The 17,545-nt window shown below is 38.3% G+C and overlaps 1 protein-coding gene across 1 annotated transcript in view; it reads left to right on the top strand.

Annotated features, from left to right (window-relative positions):
- Positions 1-5,991: 5,991 nt before the first annotated feature.
- Positions 5,992-17,545, top strand: part of pls3 (plastin 3 (T isoform)) — a 24,441-nt gene continuing 12,887 nt past the window's right edge. The window contains exons 1-8 of the mRNA XM_016554361.1: positions 5,992-6,187; positions 10,418-10,521; positions 12,055-12,218; positions 14,760-14,889; positions 15,198-15,330; positions 15,428-15,509; positions 15,659-15,824; positions 17,183-17,325. Of these exons, the coding sequence (XP_016409847.1) occupies positions 10,461-10,521; positions 12,055-12,218; positions 14,760-14,889; positions 15,198-15,330; positions 15,428-15,509; positions 15,659-15,824; positions 17,183-17,325 (879 nt within the window). The 5' untranslated portion in view covers positions 5,992-6,187; positions 10,418-10,460. The remainder of the gene's footprint in view (positions 6,188-10,417; positions 10,522-12,054; positions 12,219-14,759; positions 14,890-15,197; positions 15,331-15,427; positions 15,510-15,658; positions 15,825-17,182; positions 17,326-17,545) is intronic.

Consider the following 17,545-nt stretch of genomic DNA (forward strand, 5'->3'; position numbering starts at 1 on the left):
GTGCGTGCGTGCGTGTGTGTGTGTGCGTGCGTGCGTGTGTGTGTGTGCGTGCGTGCGTGTGTGTGTGTGCGTGCGTGCGTGTGTGTGTGTGCGTGCGTGCGTGTGTGTGTGTGCGTGCGTGCGTGTGTGTGTGTGCGTGTGTGTGCGTGTGCATGCGTGTGTGTGTGTGTGTGCGTGTGTGTGTGAGTGCATGTATGTATGTGTGTGTGTGAGTGCATGTGTGAGTGCGTATGTATGTATGTGTGTGTGTTTGTGTGTGCGTGCGTGTGTGTGTGTGCGTGTGTGTGTGTGTGTGTGTGTGCGTGTGTGTGTGTGTGCATGTGTGTGTATGTACTGCAAAGGGCCCAAGTTTATCAATGTTCTTCATGAAGTTTAGAAACAGTAAACTTCACGTGACACTCTGTTGGTCGATTTCATCGCTTAAAAAGCTGATATTTTGAATGGGTCTGGTTGAAAAATTGTGTTACATAGAGCCGTTAGGAGTGAACACTTTTGCTTGTAGTGTCAGGTTTACTGTGCCATTTCCAGTTCCTCCACTTGTACTGAATTTATCTGAGATAAGTTCTTGTTTATGTTTAAGTTGTTTATATTGCTGCTTCATGGAAAAAGTCACGGCCATATTTCACCCCAAGGAGAAAAAAAAAAGAAAAAAGAAAAAAAAAATATATATATGATTTAAACTTTAATATAGAGTGTGCCGAATCAGTAAGTTCATTTTGCTGTGATGCATTCACTTGTTTTTGTCGGTAATAATTAGTGGTTGTCATTATTTTCTTATGATTCTTATTTTCATTTTGAAAATCATTACAGAAATTTGCAAAAATACTTCTACTTTTTATTTTTTTTTTAACTGCATAAATTAAACACAGTCCAACAATTAGGAACGGAATAGACGGAGGGACAATTAAAAAATATATAATTAAATAAAAATGCAAACAAATAAATTCAGTTAGATATGAATTAGTACTTAAGGTAAATATTATTATTTTGTGCTTACTAAATTTATTTTAATAAATGGCTTACATTTTTCCTGGGTTAAAATACGACCTGGACATGTTCTTGACAGGTGAGCCTTGTTTCTATTCAGCCGGCCAGGCTGTTACTCCTTGGTTTACATACAGAATATAAAATCATATCTCTCTCGCCTCAGTAAATGTCCCGTGTGCAGTTCAGATTGAGTTTACAAAAGGACCTGTAAGTGAACACCTGTCTTCACTGTTTGCACTGAAGTAGGCTTTGTTCTGCTCCTTCACACGCCACATGATTTGTCCTCAGGCAGCAAGATGCTACGTTTCAGCTATTTTTGTGAACAACAGAGATGAGAGTGCTTTAACATCTGATTTGTAATTTTGCCATTGTGGAGTTTGAAGAAGCAACCAAACTGTGATCTCAGCGGATCACATTGAAGTGTATTTTTCCACTACAATTCTGCCTCTTAAAACCGAACGTTCCTGATGTTCAAGATCTGACTTGTTTAACAGGTGATGTGTTGTGTTGTGCTGTAACCTGATCTTCAGGAATGTCAAAATCTCATAGAATTCCTCAGTGGTCTGGTAACACACTTAGACATAATGAAAGCAACCTTTCACTTCTGTCTAGAAATGTTTGTAATGTATGCAATGTGTGCAAAGCTCCTATAAGACCTTTTATTTTTTAACAATATTAGTCAAGTATTCTTGCACCAAAAACGCTTTTGGTTAAAGGGGTCATATGATGCGATTTCATTTTTTCCTTTCTCTTTGGAGTGTTACAAGCTCTTGGTGCATAAAGAAGATCTGTAAAGTTGTAAAGACTAAAGTCTTTGTAAAAATCGACACGTTTCAAAAAGGCGGGGCATAGAGGAGAAACAATAATGTACAGTATGTGGAAAATAATGTGTTTTTTTAACTTTAAACCACATAAACACATTTCATTACACCAAATACACAAAATAATGTTCTTTTTAGCAGCATCATATGACCCCTTTAATTGTGGAATTTATGTGCAACCAGTATTATTAAACAACATTACAAACATGATGATTTTGTTTGAGAGTTTGCTAGTGTTTTATTACACTGGTTGTTGTAAGTATCCAGTGAGTGGTGCTAAAAGGTTAATGCTACTTACTTGCCACTTACACTAAACCCGACCCTAAACCTAACCAATAGTGTTAGCAAAAGTAAAAGTGAGATAAAAACACGTGCAGATGCAATGATGCCATTTTAGTTTGCTTCTACAAGTCTTTGAGCTCTTTTATCATGACTTGTGTTTCATGTACCGCAGCACTATACCAGGTGAGTTACCGAGCAAGTTTACTTCAGAAAAACCATACTTACAGAGCTGGTTATGTGAAGCAGATGTCGTAATTTATTATTTTACAAATCATGCACTATGGTAAAAGTGATCAAATAAGTTTCAGAATCAAAGTTGTTGGGAAGTTTTACTGCCACTAGTGTTCATTTCAGCTGGAGACTGAAGTCAATTGTTTGTATAGGTATGTTTTTGGGGTTTTGCAAAAATGTAGGTTGCATGTCGTACAATGAGTGTGTTGCATAGATGGTTATATGTAAATGAGATTGGCTAACCTCATTGCATGTGAAACACAACATAGTTCACATTGTTGTTCATTAAGGTGTGGCCAAGTTTCTGCTGAATACACATTGATATCTAAATGTGATCGTTAATGAGCTTACGTTTGTGTTGCCATGCAACTTCCCATAACCTAGATTATGAGAGTTGTGCCATTGCTTTTCATAAAGACTTGAAATGGGCAAAAAAGGAGCCATATCTAGTGCCCAAAATATGTGATGGTCGGCTATTTTAACTTGGGTACTAGCAAATGCATGGCAATGCGCTAAAACCCTGAGCCATTTGTAACCCATTTGCAGTTTGCCAACGTATTTTATTATTTATTATTTATTTATTTATGCATTTAGCAGACGCTTTTATCCAAAGCGACTTACAGTGCATTCAGGCTATAAATTTTTTACCAGTATGTAAACTTACCAGTTTAGATGTTACCAGTAACATCTTGTACTTTAGGCTGAGAAAAAAGATTATGATGCGGACACCAAATTTGATCAATTTAATGCTGAATTGAAGCAGTAAGTATGTGTTTTGAGGTCATCATGCCCTCATTTAAGGGCCGTCTCTGGGAATGTTCTGTTATTTCTCATGTGGCCCATTTCCTTAGCAAATGAATGAGTCTTTGTTACATATACCAGCTCAGACGTCCTTGAAATTAGTTTACCCATTGATAGATTGGGAGGATATTACAGAATGTTTGATTTGTTTTTGTAGCCTAACGGTGGCAGTTTTTGCGCTGACACTGTGTATTTTTAACTATATAAAAGCACATCTATTTATTTGAACTTTCTTTCTGCTTGAACATGCAAAGATATCACATGTTCAGCATGGGTTTCCAAGTGATTCAGTGGAGTTTCAAGTGATTCAGCATATGTCTGTCCACTGTGTTATTTTTAAAGCAGCAGGATGTTTTAAGACGAGTGACGGATTTAAGAGATGCATTGAGCTTTTCCCCACCCCTTTTCTCTCGCGCGACTTTATTGCTTTACTGAGTACATCTGGGATGGAAGTGTTGGTAGTAAAGAAAAAAGAAAAGCATGCACGCTTTCCCCTCCCCCTCTCCTTCTCCGGCTGTGCCTGCCTATCCCGCCTCCCTCTCCGGCGGACACGCCGACCGCTACTCCCATAGCCTGTCAGGAAGTGTTATGACTTGCTGCCATAGGTCTTTGTGAGGCAGGCAGGAATGCTGGTGTTTCAGATTAGCCTTGAAGGGTGTGGAGCGAGTACTGCCTCTACTGCTGCGACCGCTGGTGCCTACAGCTCCATTCTCAGCCCACGTCGGGACGGTTTGTCTCTGTTTCTCTTTTTTTGCTTTTTCCTGTCTCCCTCTACATCCCCTATTTCTCTCATTAGCGTTATACACTGGGGAAAAGCATTCTCTCTGTGTCTGTCTCTTTTCCCAGCTGCTCTGCTAACGGCACAGCATCTGTAAAAGCTCTCTCTTGTTTGAGTTCAGATTTGTTGCATCTGTTTGCAGTTTGGAGTGAAGGAAGCAGCTTTGGGCATTTTTTACCAGTATGTAAACTTACCAGTTTAGATGTTACCAGTAACATCTTGTACTTTAGGCTGAGAAAAAAGATTATGATGCGGACACCAAATTTGATCAATTTAATGCTGAATTGAAGCAGTAAGTATGTGTTTTGAGGTCATCATGCCCTCATTTAAGGGCCGTCTCTGGGAATGTTCTGTTATTTCTCATGTGGCCCATTTCCTTAGCAAATGAATGAGTCTTTGTTACATATACCAGCTCAGACGTCCTTGAAATTAGTTTACCCATTGATAGATTGGGAGGATATTACAGAATGTTTGATTTGTTTTTGTAGCCTAACGGTGGCAGTTTTTGCGCTGACACTGTGTATTTTTAACTATATAAAAGCACATCTATTTATTTGAACTTTCTTTCTGCTTGAACATGCAAAGATATCACATGTTCAGCATGGGTTTCCAAGTGATTCAGTGGAGTTTCAAGTGATTCAACATATGTCTGTCCACTGTGTTATTTTTCCTCTCCAGTAGTGACTTTTTAAAGCAACAGGATGTTTTAAGACGAGTGACGGTATGTGGATTTAAGAGATGCATTGAGCTTTTCCCCACCCCTTTTCTCTCTTGCGACTTTATTGCGTTTCTCAGTACATCTGGGATGGAAACGTTGGTAGTAAAGAAAAAAGAAAAGCGTGCACGCTTTCCCCTCCCCCTCTCCTTCTCCGTCTGTGCCTGCCTATCCCGCCTCCCTCTCTGGCAGACACGCCGACCGCTACTCCCATAGCCTGTCAGGAAGTGTTATGACTTGCTGCCGTATTGCATAGATGGTTATATGTAAATGAGATTGGCTAACCTCATTGCATGTGAAACACAACATAGTTCACATTGTTGTTCATTAAGGTGTGGCCAAGTTTCTGCTGAATACACATTGATATCTAAATGTGATCGTTAATGAGCTTACGTTTGTGTTGCCATGCAACTTCCCATAACCTAGATTATGAGAGTTGTGCCATTGCTTTTCATAAAGACTTGAAATGGGCAAAAAAGGAGCCATATCTAGTGCCCAAAATATGTGATGGTCGGCTATTTTAACTTGGGTACTAGCAAATGCATGGCAATGCGCTAAAACCCTGAGCCATTTGTAACCCATTTGCAGTTTGCCAACGTATTTTATTATTTATTATTTATTTATTTATGCATTTAGCAGACGCTTTTATCCAAAGCGACTTACAGTGCATTCAGGCTATACATTTTTTACCAGTATGTAAACTTACCAGTTTAGATGTTACCAGTAACATCTTGTACTTTAGGCTGAGAAAAAAGATTATGATGCGGACACCAAATTTGATCAATTTAATGCTGAATTGAAGCAGTAAGTATGTGTTTTGAGGTCATCATGCCCTCATTTAAGGGCCGTCTCTGGGAATGTTCTGTTATTTCTCATGTGGCCCATTTCCTTAGCAAATGAATGAGTCTTTGTTACATATACCAGCTCAGACGTCCTTGAAATTAGTTTACCCATTGATAGATTGGGAGGATATTACAGAATGTTTGATTTGTTTTTGTAGCCTAACGGTGGCAGTTTTTGCGCTGACACTGTGTATTTTTAACTATATAAAAGCACATCTATTTATTTGAACTTTCTTTCTGCTTGAACATGCAAAGATATCACATGTTCAGCATGGGTTTCCAAGTGATTCAGTGGAGTTTCAAGTGATTCAGCATATGTCTGTCCACTGTGTTATTTTTAAAGCAGCAGGATGTTTTAAGACGAGTGACGGATTTAAGAGATGCATTGAGCTTTTCCCCACCCCTTTTCTCTCGCGCGACTTTATTGCTTTACTGAGTACATCTGGGATGGAAGTGTTGGTAGTAAAGAAAAAAGAAAAGCATGCACGCTTTCCCCTCCCCCTCTCCTTCTCCGGCTGTGCCTGCCTATCCCGCCTCCCTCTCCGGCGGACACGCCGACCGCTACTCCCATAGCCTGTCAGGAAGTGTTATGACTTGCTGCCATAGGTCTTTGTGAGGCAGGCAGGAATGCTGGTGTTTCAGATTAGCCTTGAAGGGTGTGGAGCGAGTACTGCCTCTACTGCTGCGACCGCTGGTGCCTACAGCTCCATTCTCAGCCCACGTCGGGACGGTTTGTCTCTGTTTCTCTTTTTTTGCTTTTTCCTGTCTCCCTCTACATCCCCTATTTCTCTCATTAGCGTTATACACTGGGGAAAAGCATTCTCTCTGTGTCTGTCTCTTTTCCCAGCTGCTCTGCTAACGGCACAGCATCTGTAAAAGCTCTCTCTTGTTTGAGTTCAGATTTGTTGCATCTGTTTCCAGTTTGGAGTGAAAGAAGCAGCTTTGGGGTAAAAGGGCAGTTGTTTTAAATGAGATTTTAAAGTGTTTTTTGCATCTCGTCAGACTGGTAAATCCATTTTGTGTTAGAGCACATGGTCAGGTTTCTGTTTTTGAATCAAAACCCAGAGAAAGCAGTTTGGTGGCGGTTTTCTTTTGCTTTGTAACTTAACACGGCATAATGGTTTTGACTTTGTTCAATCACTCATGCAGTGTTGGCAGTCCTTAGAGACACTGAAAACTAGTGACTAGACAGGATTCTCTGGTTGCTTAGATTTGTGCATGACTCAGTCCCATGAGGTCACACTACTCTTCACTCATTTGGGAAGTAAACAAACCTTAGTCAAATTAGACTACATCTATGCTTGAATTGTGAAGAAACTTATTAAAGCATGAATTGTGGAAGAATCAATTCGAACTGATGATTCATTGAAGGTATGTCTCAGGGAAAGGGATGCCACAAGGGTGGAGAATTGGCCCGTTTGTTTTTGTCTTTTTTCTAAAAAATTCCTGCGAGGTTTCCATGTTGGCTTTCTGAATAGCTGAAGGATGACATCAAATGTAGACGTTCAGACAAAATCAGACAATAACCTTAGTCTGGTGCTTTCTTTGAGGGTTATTTACACAATAAACAAGTTTAACCATTATGTAACGTTGGCATCAACTTATTTTTGAACATTTTTAGAAGTCCATAACTTCATGCTGTCCCACTGGGGTGTGGTGATTGCACCGTTAAAGACATAACAAAGTGTTTGAAAAAAAAACACAAGCTGGAGTGGCAACTTTGGGAATGAAGATGTTGACATGCGTCGCGGGTGTGTCCTGATTCATCATGACTTCTTGTAAGGAACAGGAAGATGCATCTTGGGCAGTGCTGCAGTGCTGTGATTGCCGCATGTAAGAGCAGATCTTAGATCAGTTTGTTCAGCGGAGCATGATTGAGGCTGAGACGCTGCATCTGTTCTCGGTTCAATTGTTGTCGCTGGACTCTGCTCAACAGTTTTGATTTTGCTGTGGCCTTGATTCAAATGTTTTGTCACCGTAATGTGTTCATTTCCTCTCACTGACATGTTGGGCCAGTGCCATAATACTGCAATTAAATGGACTCTATTAATTATTGTGATATCCTGGACTAATATTTACCTTGGTTTTAGTGTATTGTGTTTAGTGTATTATTGCTTATTGTGTGTTTGGGTGATAAGGTTTATGCTATACTCTTAAAAATAAAGGTTTTTATTGGCATCTATGGTTCTGTAAATAACGTTTAACATCCACAGAATCTTTCCATTGCACAAAAGGTTCTTTATAGCCCTAAAATAAGTATGAAAAAAAATTTCTTTTAGGAATTGGTTACTGAAAGGTTCTTTGCGGAACCAAAATTGTTCTTCTATGACTTTGTTGCAAAAACCCTGTTTGGAAGCTTTATATTTTTTTTAGAGTCTAGTTGTTAATTTCACAATTAAACAAAAGCAGACTGACTGTAGGAGTCATCTGGTGTTCAGATTTTTTACACATCTTCATAACTCGGTGATAAAAAAACACACTGATCTTCCAAAGAAACACATCCAGATTGGCTGTGGATTGGTCTATTCCTTTTAGTTGATCTATTTCAGCTTTTCTTCTACAGTTTTCACTGTGCAATAACTGGATTTGCGACTCTTTGCTAGGCTTTTACTAGCCTCGGTTCGCAGTCGTCTCTACAGTTGACTAAACACAATGAAGATGACTTTAAATAGGCTAGATGTAGTTGTCTTTCAATCTTTGTCATGGCAAAGAATCACGTCACTGCGTTACTTGCATTATGGTGAGGTTGCATTCAAAAGGACCTGCCTTGACACGCCCTCTCAAACATACATTTTGCCCAAATATAGTCTACTCTGTTGCCTGCTTGACAGACGTTTGCATGTCATTTGTATGTCTTATCTTCTTACTGTACAATCCCTCTTTCAGGTTTCTCTCTTAGAAGACAGTCGCCAGCATTCATTTACTACAGCTTGGAGGTTCAGACAATAAAGTTTTTGTCCTTCTCTCCACAGAAGGACACACTTTATTCGACTGAGAGAGCTTCAGGTTGTTCTTTGGGAGATGGCAGGAAAGATATCCAAAGAAGAGCTGGAAGAGTTGCGGGAGGCCTTCGGGAAAGTCGGTGAGTGCTCTTCTGGTCTGACCAGTTTTGCCTATAATCACTACTTGGCGTGCCGCCCTTGAAGGTGTCTTTTTTCTTCACGTATCTTGTGATTTCTACTGATTTGTCTTTGTTAGATTTGTGCATGACTCAGTCCCATGAGGTCACACTACTCTTCACTCATTTGGGAAGTAAACAAACCTTAGTCAAATTAGACTACATCTATGCTTGAATTGTGAAGAAACTTATTAAAGCATGAATTGTGGAAGAATCAATTCGAACTGATGATTCATTGAAGGTATGTCTCAGGGAAAGGGATGCCACAAGGGTGGAGAATTGGCCCGTTTGTTTTTGTCTTTTTTCTAAAAAATTCCTGCGAGGTTTCCATGTTGGCTTTCTGAATAGCTGAAGGATGACATCAAATGTAGACGTTCAGACAAAATCAGACAATAACCTTAGTCTGGTGCTTTCTTTGAGGGTTATTTACACAATAAACAAGTTTAACCATTATGTAACGTTGGCATCAACTTATTTTTGAACATTTTTAGAAGTCCATAACTTCATGCTGTCCCACTGGGGTGTGGTGATTGCACCGTTAAAGACATAACAAAGTGTTTGAAAAAAAAACACAAGCTGGAGTGGCAACTTTGGGAATGAAGATGTTGACATGCGTCGCGGGTGTGTCCTGATTCATCATGACTTCTTGTAAGGAACAGGAAGATGCATCTTGGGCAGTGCTGCAGTGCTGTGATTGCCGCATGTAAGAGCAGATCTTAGATCAGTTTGTTCAGCGGAGCATGATTGAGGCTGAGACGCTGCATCTGTTCTCGGTTCAATTGTTGTCGCTGGACTCTGCTCAACAGTTTTGATTTTGCTGTGGCCTTGATTCAAATGTTTTGTCACCGTAATGTGTTCATTTCCTCTCACTGACATGTTGGGCCAGTGCCATAATACTGCAATTAAATGGACTCTATTAATTATTGTGATATCCTGGACTAATATTTACCTTGGTTTTAGTGTATTGTGTTTAGTGTATTATTGCTTATTGTGTGTTTGGGTGATAAGGTTTATGCTATACTCTTAAAAATAAAGGTTTTTATTGGCATCTATGGTTCTGTAAATAACGTTTAACATCCACAGAATCTTTCCATTGCACAAAAGGTTCTTTATAGCCCTAAAATAAGTATGAAAAAAAATTTCTTTTAGGAATTGGTTACTGAAAGGTTCTTTGCGGAACCAAAATTGTTCTTCTATGACTTTGTTGCAAAAACCCTGTTTGGAAGCTTTATATTTTTTTTAGAGTCTAGTTGTTAATTTCACAATTAAACAAAAGCAGACTGACTGTAGGAGTCATCTGGTGTTCAGATTTTTTACACATCTTCATAACTCGGTGATAAAAAAACACACTGATCTTCCAAAGAAACACATCCAGATTGGCTGTGGATTGGTCTATTCCTTTTAGTTGATCTATTTCAGCTTTTCTTCTACAGTTTTCACTGTGCAATAACTGGATTTGCGACTCTTTGCTAGGCTTTTACTAGCCTCGGTTCGCAGTCGTCTCTACAGTTGACTAAACACAATGAAGATGACTTTAAATAGGCTAGATGTAGTTGTCTTTCAATCTTTGTCATGGCAAAGAATCACGTCACTGCGTTACTTGCATTATGGTGAGGTTGCATTCAAAAGGACCTGCCTTGACACGCCCTCTCAAACATACATTTTGCCCAAATATAGTCTACTCTGTTGCCTGCTTGACAGACGTTTGCATGTCATTTGTATGTCTTATCTTCTTACTGTACAATCCCTCTTTCAGGTTTCTCTCTTAGAAGACAGTCGCCAGCATTCATTTACTACAGCTTGGAGGTTCAGACAATAAAGTTTTTGTCCTTCTCTCCACAGAAGGACACACTTTATTTGACTGAGAGCTTCAGGTGGTTAGGAGATGGCAGGAAAGATATCCAAAGACGAGCTGGAGGAGTTGCGGGACGCCTTTGGGAAAGTCGGTGAGTGTTCTTCCTGTCTGACCAGTTTTGTCTATTCTAATCACTACTTGGCATGCTACCCATGAAGGTGTCTTTTTCCTTCACGTATCTTGTGATTTCTACTGATTTGTCTTTGTTTTCTATGCATATCAGTGCTACATCACTGTGCAAAACCAAAAATTAGTATTAGCAAGCTCTTCAAATAGTATTTGGATTCTGGTTTAAAATGTCATTGATTGGGAAACCCTAGACTGTTGTTTTTGTGATGTTGTTTCGGTCCACCTAACTGCTTGTGAGGCTTGTTCCTTAACCGTCTGCATTGTTGTTGCTCAGAGACACATCTGGGTTTTTCATTTGACCTCATGAATTTTTTGGCACCACCTGTTGCTTGGCGCTTAAACGGTCCTGATGGACTATTGTCTCCAAACCAACAACTATTTACTGCCTATATATATATATATATATATGTATATAGTTTCTCTGAAAGATTCACTTTGAATGGGACTTTAATCTATTAACAAGTAATTGTTTTTATTTATTCAGTAGCATTTACTGTGCATGTACTATGAGTATTTTCCATATTGTGCACAACGAGATGGAAAATAAGCACTATTACAGTACCAAGTCTCTTTAAATTGTTCGTTCATCCAAGCATGAAATTGTATCTATTCAATGCTGGCTGATGCTCATAGCAGAATTTTCTTGAACATCACATGAGCTTTTATTGTCCTACTTCAGAAGTGAATTTTGTTAATGTTGTTTTTAAGTGCCTGGAATATCTATATTAGCCACTACCTGAGTTTGAGTAGGCCTATTGCATAGAGTATCTGTAGAGAATTAAATTGGTATGTCGGTAGATTTACAGAAAGCAGTGCATTTAAGAGTGTAGTGCGGTTTGTGATCTTAAACTTCTGGGTTTTAAAGTTTGTGGAATTTGGATGTTTTTCATGGTCCTTGACAAGAATGTGCTTCAGACAGCATTTTCCCATTTATCTGATTTCTCCAGCAGACTGGGCAGAAAATGGAGGCCTAAACTGTTGCTAATGTCATGGTGTTATAATGCACATACTAGAAAAACCCCAGTGGATCACAGTTTCTTTAATGTTGTTTAATCAGTTTTAGCATTGCAGATAGCATTTGTTATATACATCCTGTAACACAACAGCTCTGTTTCAAACCAAGTGGCCTGCCTACTGCAACCAGCTTTTGGCAAAACAGGCATTCTGTGCTTCCACATATTTGACAAATAACAAGATACCTTGTTCTGGCCAGAATCTGAGGCCGTTTTGTCTCTTTTGTGGATAATACCAGAATGCATTCACATTTCCATAATGTTTTATTTTGCGTGCATATATACAGCTAAATACAGGTTTTCTTATACAGGGATTTTGTTGCTGATCATTTTTTACTCACCAGATTATTTAAATTGCATTTCATCACATTTTCTTTTCTTTGTAGTTTCTTAACATTTTTAATCTGTTGAACTGCAGCGTAACCCAAGTGCAACCAACATGTTTTGTATTGTAAACCAATAATTTTCATTTTTCTCCATAGATTTAAACGGCAATGGCTTTATCTGTGACTATGAGCTCCATGACCTGTTCAAAGAGGCCAATCTGCCCATGCCTGGGTACAAAGTCCGAGAGATCATCCAGAAACTGATGGAAGAGGGTGACAAAGACAAGGACAATAAGATCAGCTTTGATGAGTTTGTGTCTGTAAGTGTCTGCAAACCGTTCTGTGATGCGGGCCATATACATTCCTAATTTCCTAAAGTAATTATACATGTGCCTTCTATGTATATCTACATAAACATCCAAAGACTTGCTACACACATAAATCACTTTGTTTTCTCCAACATTTCCTTGTAATGCTTTGGATAATAAAATGTAGCCCACACTTTGTTCTGTCTATAGATTTAAAATTTGCAAATCAAATTTCATTGTTGTAAGAAAGAAAAAAAAGCATTTACATGATCACATACACTGTTCAGATATTGTGAGACTTTAATGGGTGAATGCAAGTTACATCCTTTAGAAAACGTTTAAAACAATCATTCAAAAGTTGAATGATTAAAGTCAAAAGGTTTCTGCATGATTAATGAATTAGTCAGAATTAGTAAGTTAGTAAGATGTGAGGTGGTATTTGAGGTTGTTTAGTTGAACCTGAATTTGAAACCCAACAAATTCTTCAGAAAGCACCATTACAGCTTTAAATCCCTGATTTGCATAATCAGCAGTATCTTTCAGCGTAAGTCGACAATACATTGTACATTGAGATTAGAGTTTCAGTGCTGAATCCAGATGGCATTTTGCCATTGCATCTTTCATTTTTAGTAATTAGTGTTACTCAAAGGATGATGGGAAAAAAGATAATTAGTATTAAAGACTGTTTTGAAACTCATCCCATATGCCACAGACATGATGCTTCAAAATGTGTAAGTTAGTTGAATAGAACTTGTGCTACAAATTTTCTAGATGATACAAAATGTTAGAAATCCCCAAAAACGAATGCTAATGGTCAAAAGTTTGGAATAACTATGATTTGTTTTTGAAAGAAATCTTGGTCACACTTTATTTTAAGGCCCAGTTCTCGCTATGAACAAACCATTAACTATGACTTTTGCCTCAATAAACTCTTAATTTGCTGCTTATTAATAGTTAAGTTTAGGTATTGAGTAGGATTAGGGATGTAGTACTAATGCTTTATAAGTACTAATAAACAGCCAATATGTTAATAATAGGCATGCTAATAAACAACTAGTTAATAGTGAGAATTGGTCCCTAGTCTAAAGTGTTACCAAAATCTCTTATGCTCATCAAGGCTGCATTAATTAGAAAAGTAAAAACAGTAATTATGTGAAAGATTACCATTTAAAATAGCTGTTTTCCATGTAAATATATTATTGTACAATGTAATTTATTTCTGTGATCAAAGCTGAATCATTACTCTAGACTTCAGTGTCACATGATCCTTCAGAAGTCAGAAGTCTTATTAATATGCAGATTTGCTTCTCAAGAAAGTTTCTTCTTATTATTAATAATGTTGAAAATTAATAGATTTTCTGGAAACCGTGATACGTTTTTTTTTCAGGATTTTTTGGTGAACAGAAAGCATTTATTTGAAATAGAAATCTTTATGTTGCATTATAAATGTCTTTACTGTACTTTTTGAATAAAATTATAATTTTTTTAATTTTAATAAATGTTTCTTGAGCAGAAAATCCGCATATTAGAATGATTTCAGTCTTGGTGAGCATAAGAGACTTGTTTTAAAAACTCGTAATTATTCCAAACCTTTGATCAGTAATGTACATTTAATGGAGAGACCTAAGACATATCTATAGATTCTGGTCTATAGCATTTTTGCAGTCAGTGATTGTTGATAACAATTCAGTTTCATTGAGACTGTTGATGCTTCCTGTAAATAGAGTGTCATCCTGTTGAACGACCCTGGGTTTGTTTGCACTGCTGCGAGGAGCAGCTGCTAGCGGCCTCCGTTCACTAGATGTTCCACTTGGCACTGACAGTCATGCTTTAATTACCAACACATGCCACATGTCAGAAAGTATGTACATCTGTTTAGTTTCAAAGACCTTGTGTGTGTTTGACCACATGTGCATTTGCGTATTTTTAAATTAGTAATACATATTTTCTTCATGTGTGAGTCAGTTGGTTGTATTTAAACAATAAGGTACACGAGTCAATGCTAAAGTCCCATGCTAAAATGTGCTATCAGACACATTGTGCAGTGACTATATTCACAATATAGTATGGCGTCAAGGAACAGATTTTACATAATAAAAGGTTTATTTTATTATTGTTTCATTTTATTTTGATGGTCCCACAACAGACATTCTTTTGACCATAAATAGCTTTGCAAATACATGTCAACTTATTATACTAAGTCTAACCCTAACCTAACAGTCAACTAATACTCTAATGAGAGTTAGTTGACATGTAGTTGCAAATTAATGAGAGTTAGTTGACACGTAGAGAAGTTGCAAAGCTACTTATACAGTAGTTAGCAGAATGTCTAAAGTGGACTATCAAAATAAAGTGTATCTTATTAAAAATATCAAGGAGAACGTTTTATATTATTTTTGTTGTTTTATTAAGCAAAGTAGTTTCAGACGAGTAAACTAAGTAAATAGTTAGCTAATAGTTGCATCTTTGGGTGCTGTACAGTTACTGTACCATGTTTCTGAGCATTTGAGAATTAATTAATCATTAATATCATGGTCCCTTGTGTCTGCAAAGATCTTTCAAGAGCTGAAGAGCAGTGACATAGCAAAGAGCTTCCGGAAGGCCATCAACAGGAAAGAGGGTATCTTGGCTATCGGAGGCACATCTGAGCTCTCCAGTGCGGGCACACAGCACTCCTTCTCAGGTAAAAACGCCTCTGCTTTCACTGGATCAAACAAACCACTGCTTCCTTTTTGATATAATTACATTGCACCACACTTCCCACTGGCTTGGAGTGTACAAGGTAAAGTAATGGTTTCAGATGGTAATAATGTGTCTTTGTGTGGATTTGCCATATTCGTATCTTGAAATCTACATGCTACTGCAAGGCACTTCAAACAATGATATGGTAATACCAGGTCCAAAATCCCATAACATACTTGATAGTATGTACTGTCCTTTTGTTTTTCGTTTTGTTTGTGATGTGATCTTGTTCTCTGTGTCCTCGTCCAGAGGAGGAGAGGTTTGCTTTTGTGAACTGGATCAACACAGCACTGGAACAAGACCCTGACTGTAAACATGTGTTGCCCATGAATCCCAATACAGATGACCTCTTCAAGGCTGTAGGTGACGGTATTGTGCTGTGGTAAGTCAGACACACTCCTTAACATCTTGTCTGTGGTTTTAGTATTTTATATTGTTTAAGAAACCACCTAAATGCATGTGCCTTTGCTTTCTTTTAGTAAAATGATCAACCTGTCAGTACCTGATACTATTGATGAGAGGACCATCAACAAGAAGAAAGTTACAGCATTCACAATACAGGTTTGGTTCTGTTTTTAAGATTATTTTTTTGAAATATGACTCTGGAACACTTCCATGGTTTTAATAAATTTTTTCACCCAATGTATTAAAGCACATATATGTTGGAGAGAGGTTTGAGCCTGACAGACATCATTGCTTCTGTCTTGCAGGAGAATCTTAACCTGGCTCTTAACTCGGCCTCTGCCATTGGCTGTCATGTGGTCAACATCGGGGCTCTGGACCTTCGAGAAGGCAAACCTCATCTGGTTTTGGGCCTGCTGTGGCAGATCATCAAAATTGGTCTGTTTGCTGACATTGAGCTGAGCAGAAATGAGGGTATGTGTCTCTGTTGCACAAACACGGTTGCACGTCTAGTCCAAATAGAGCTGGCATTGTCACGGCTGATGACAACGTCCAGGAATCCTGACAAACAGATAAACCGTCTCTTTTAAAGAAGTTAAATGTTAACCCAACTGACTGAATTGACTGTTATGGCAGACTTGAACTCTTATATCTGACCTCATTACTGGACTGAACGGTTTGTTTTCTCCCAAATTGAACTTAAGGGAGTTTAGACCTGTCCAAGAGTCTCTGTGCCTTAACAGTCCTGTAGAGAGAGTTGTCTAGCCTTAGACGAACCTTGTTTATAATGAATGAGAATCATGCTGAAAAGATCAATAAACATTTATATTATTACATAAAATAGATTTTCATCCGACAGACTGCCAGAAATGATTAGTCACAAAGCAGGACTGGGATGACAAATTATAAACAAATAATATAATTGCCTTGGCTTGACATTTTTAGATCCAGTGATGGTTCTGTATACAAGCGTCAGTGCCTTGAACTGCAGGCAACCACCGTCAGTAAAAGTGAGACAAATGCGTTGTCTTCTGGGTTCTCATTGGGTTAAAAATCCATAAACATGTTGCTGTGTTCTGGATCATTTGCAGAGGTTTGTGTGCATAAGCAGGGAGAATAGCTAGAAGGCCATAGCAGTAATCTAGTCTAAAATGGTGTTGTTATTAATGGGCCTTGCTAAACAGTGATTAGTGAATAGCTAGAGGGGTGTTCCTTCATCCAAGCCAAAGTTTGCCAGCCAAGCTGAGATACATGCAAGTACCTAGTAGATCTTTATATCCTTAGTGTAGCAGTAGCAGGAAAATCCATGTGACTGGACGGTAGGTACCAGCAACATTGTGTAAATGATAAAACGGAAAAGGGACCCAACACCGAACCTTGAGGTACTCCAATGGTTTGTTTGATCCGTGAAAGGAAAAAAAACCCGGTTGAAAAAATATATGAACAATATATTATTAGTTTTTTATATGAGCAAAAAAACTGAAGCTGGTCTGTCATGTTCTGCTAGTGTAGAGTTTTTGATCGTGGGTTTACCTTTGCCTACTTGAATGTGGTGGGGAAAGTATAGACACTACAGTAAACATTAGACGAACCTCTGACATAGATGTTTAACATAGCAAATGAGTTGTAGTGCACTTTGAGGTTTTGAAAAGAGCCTGGTCAGTTTGAAATTAAGTGAATTGGCTTTCTGAAGCACAACAGGAATTGAGAAACTATCAGTGTTCACTGTTCAGCGAAAATCCTGTATGTAACTGTTTGGCAAAAGTTAATACACCTTTAAATCATGGGCTTCGCAGCATTCTGGTTAACTGATACACATGGTCTTGTTTCAGCTCTGGCAGCACTGTTGAGGGATGGAGAGACACTAGAGGATCTGATGAAACTGTCTCCAGAGGAACTGTTGCTTCGCTGGGCCAACTTCCACCTGGAGAATGCCGGCTGGAGCAAGATCAACAACTTCAGCCATGACATTAAGGTCAGTCTTAATGTGTTTGTTTACTGTGCTCTGATTGTGTGCCTGCATGCTAATAAAGTATCAGATCTCTGTCTCTACTAATGTTTTCATGAGGATATTAAGCATGAGAATTGTAGTGGTAGTCTAGCATATCTTTTACATTCATTTAGTTGTAAGAAATGAAAACTGGTCTGAGATCCTATAGTGAAATTTTAAATGCATAGTACCACTCTCATATGAG

Source organism: Sinocyclocheilus rhinocerous, unplaced genomic scaffold, assembly GCF_001515625.1.
Source record: "Sinocyclocheilus rhinocerous isolate Xijiao unplaced genomic scaffold, SAMN03320098_v1.1 scaffold195, whole genome shotgun sequence".
NCBI lineage: Eukaryota > Metazoa > Chordata > Actinopteri > Cypriniformes > Cyprinidae > Sinocyclocheilus > Sinocyclocheilus rhinocerous.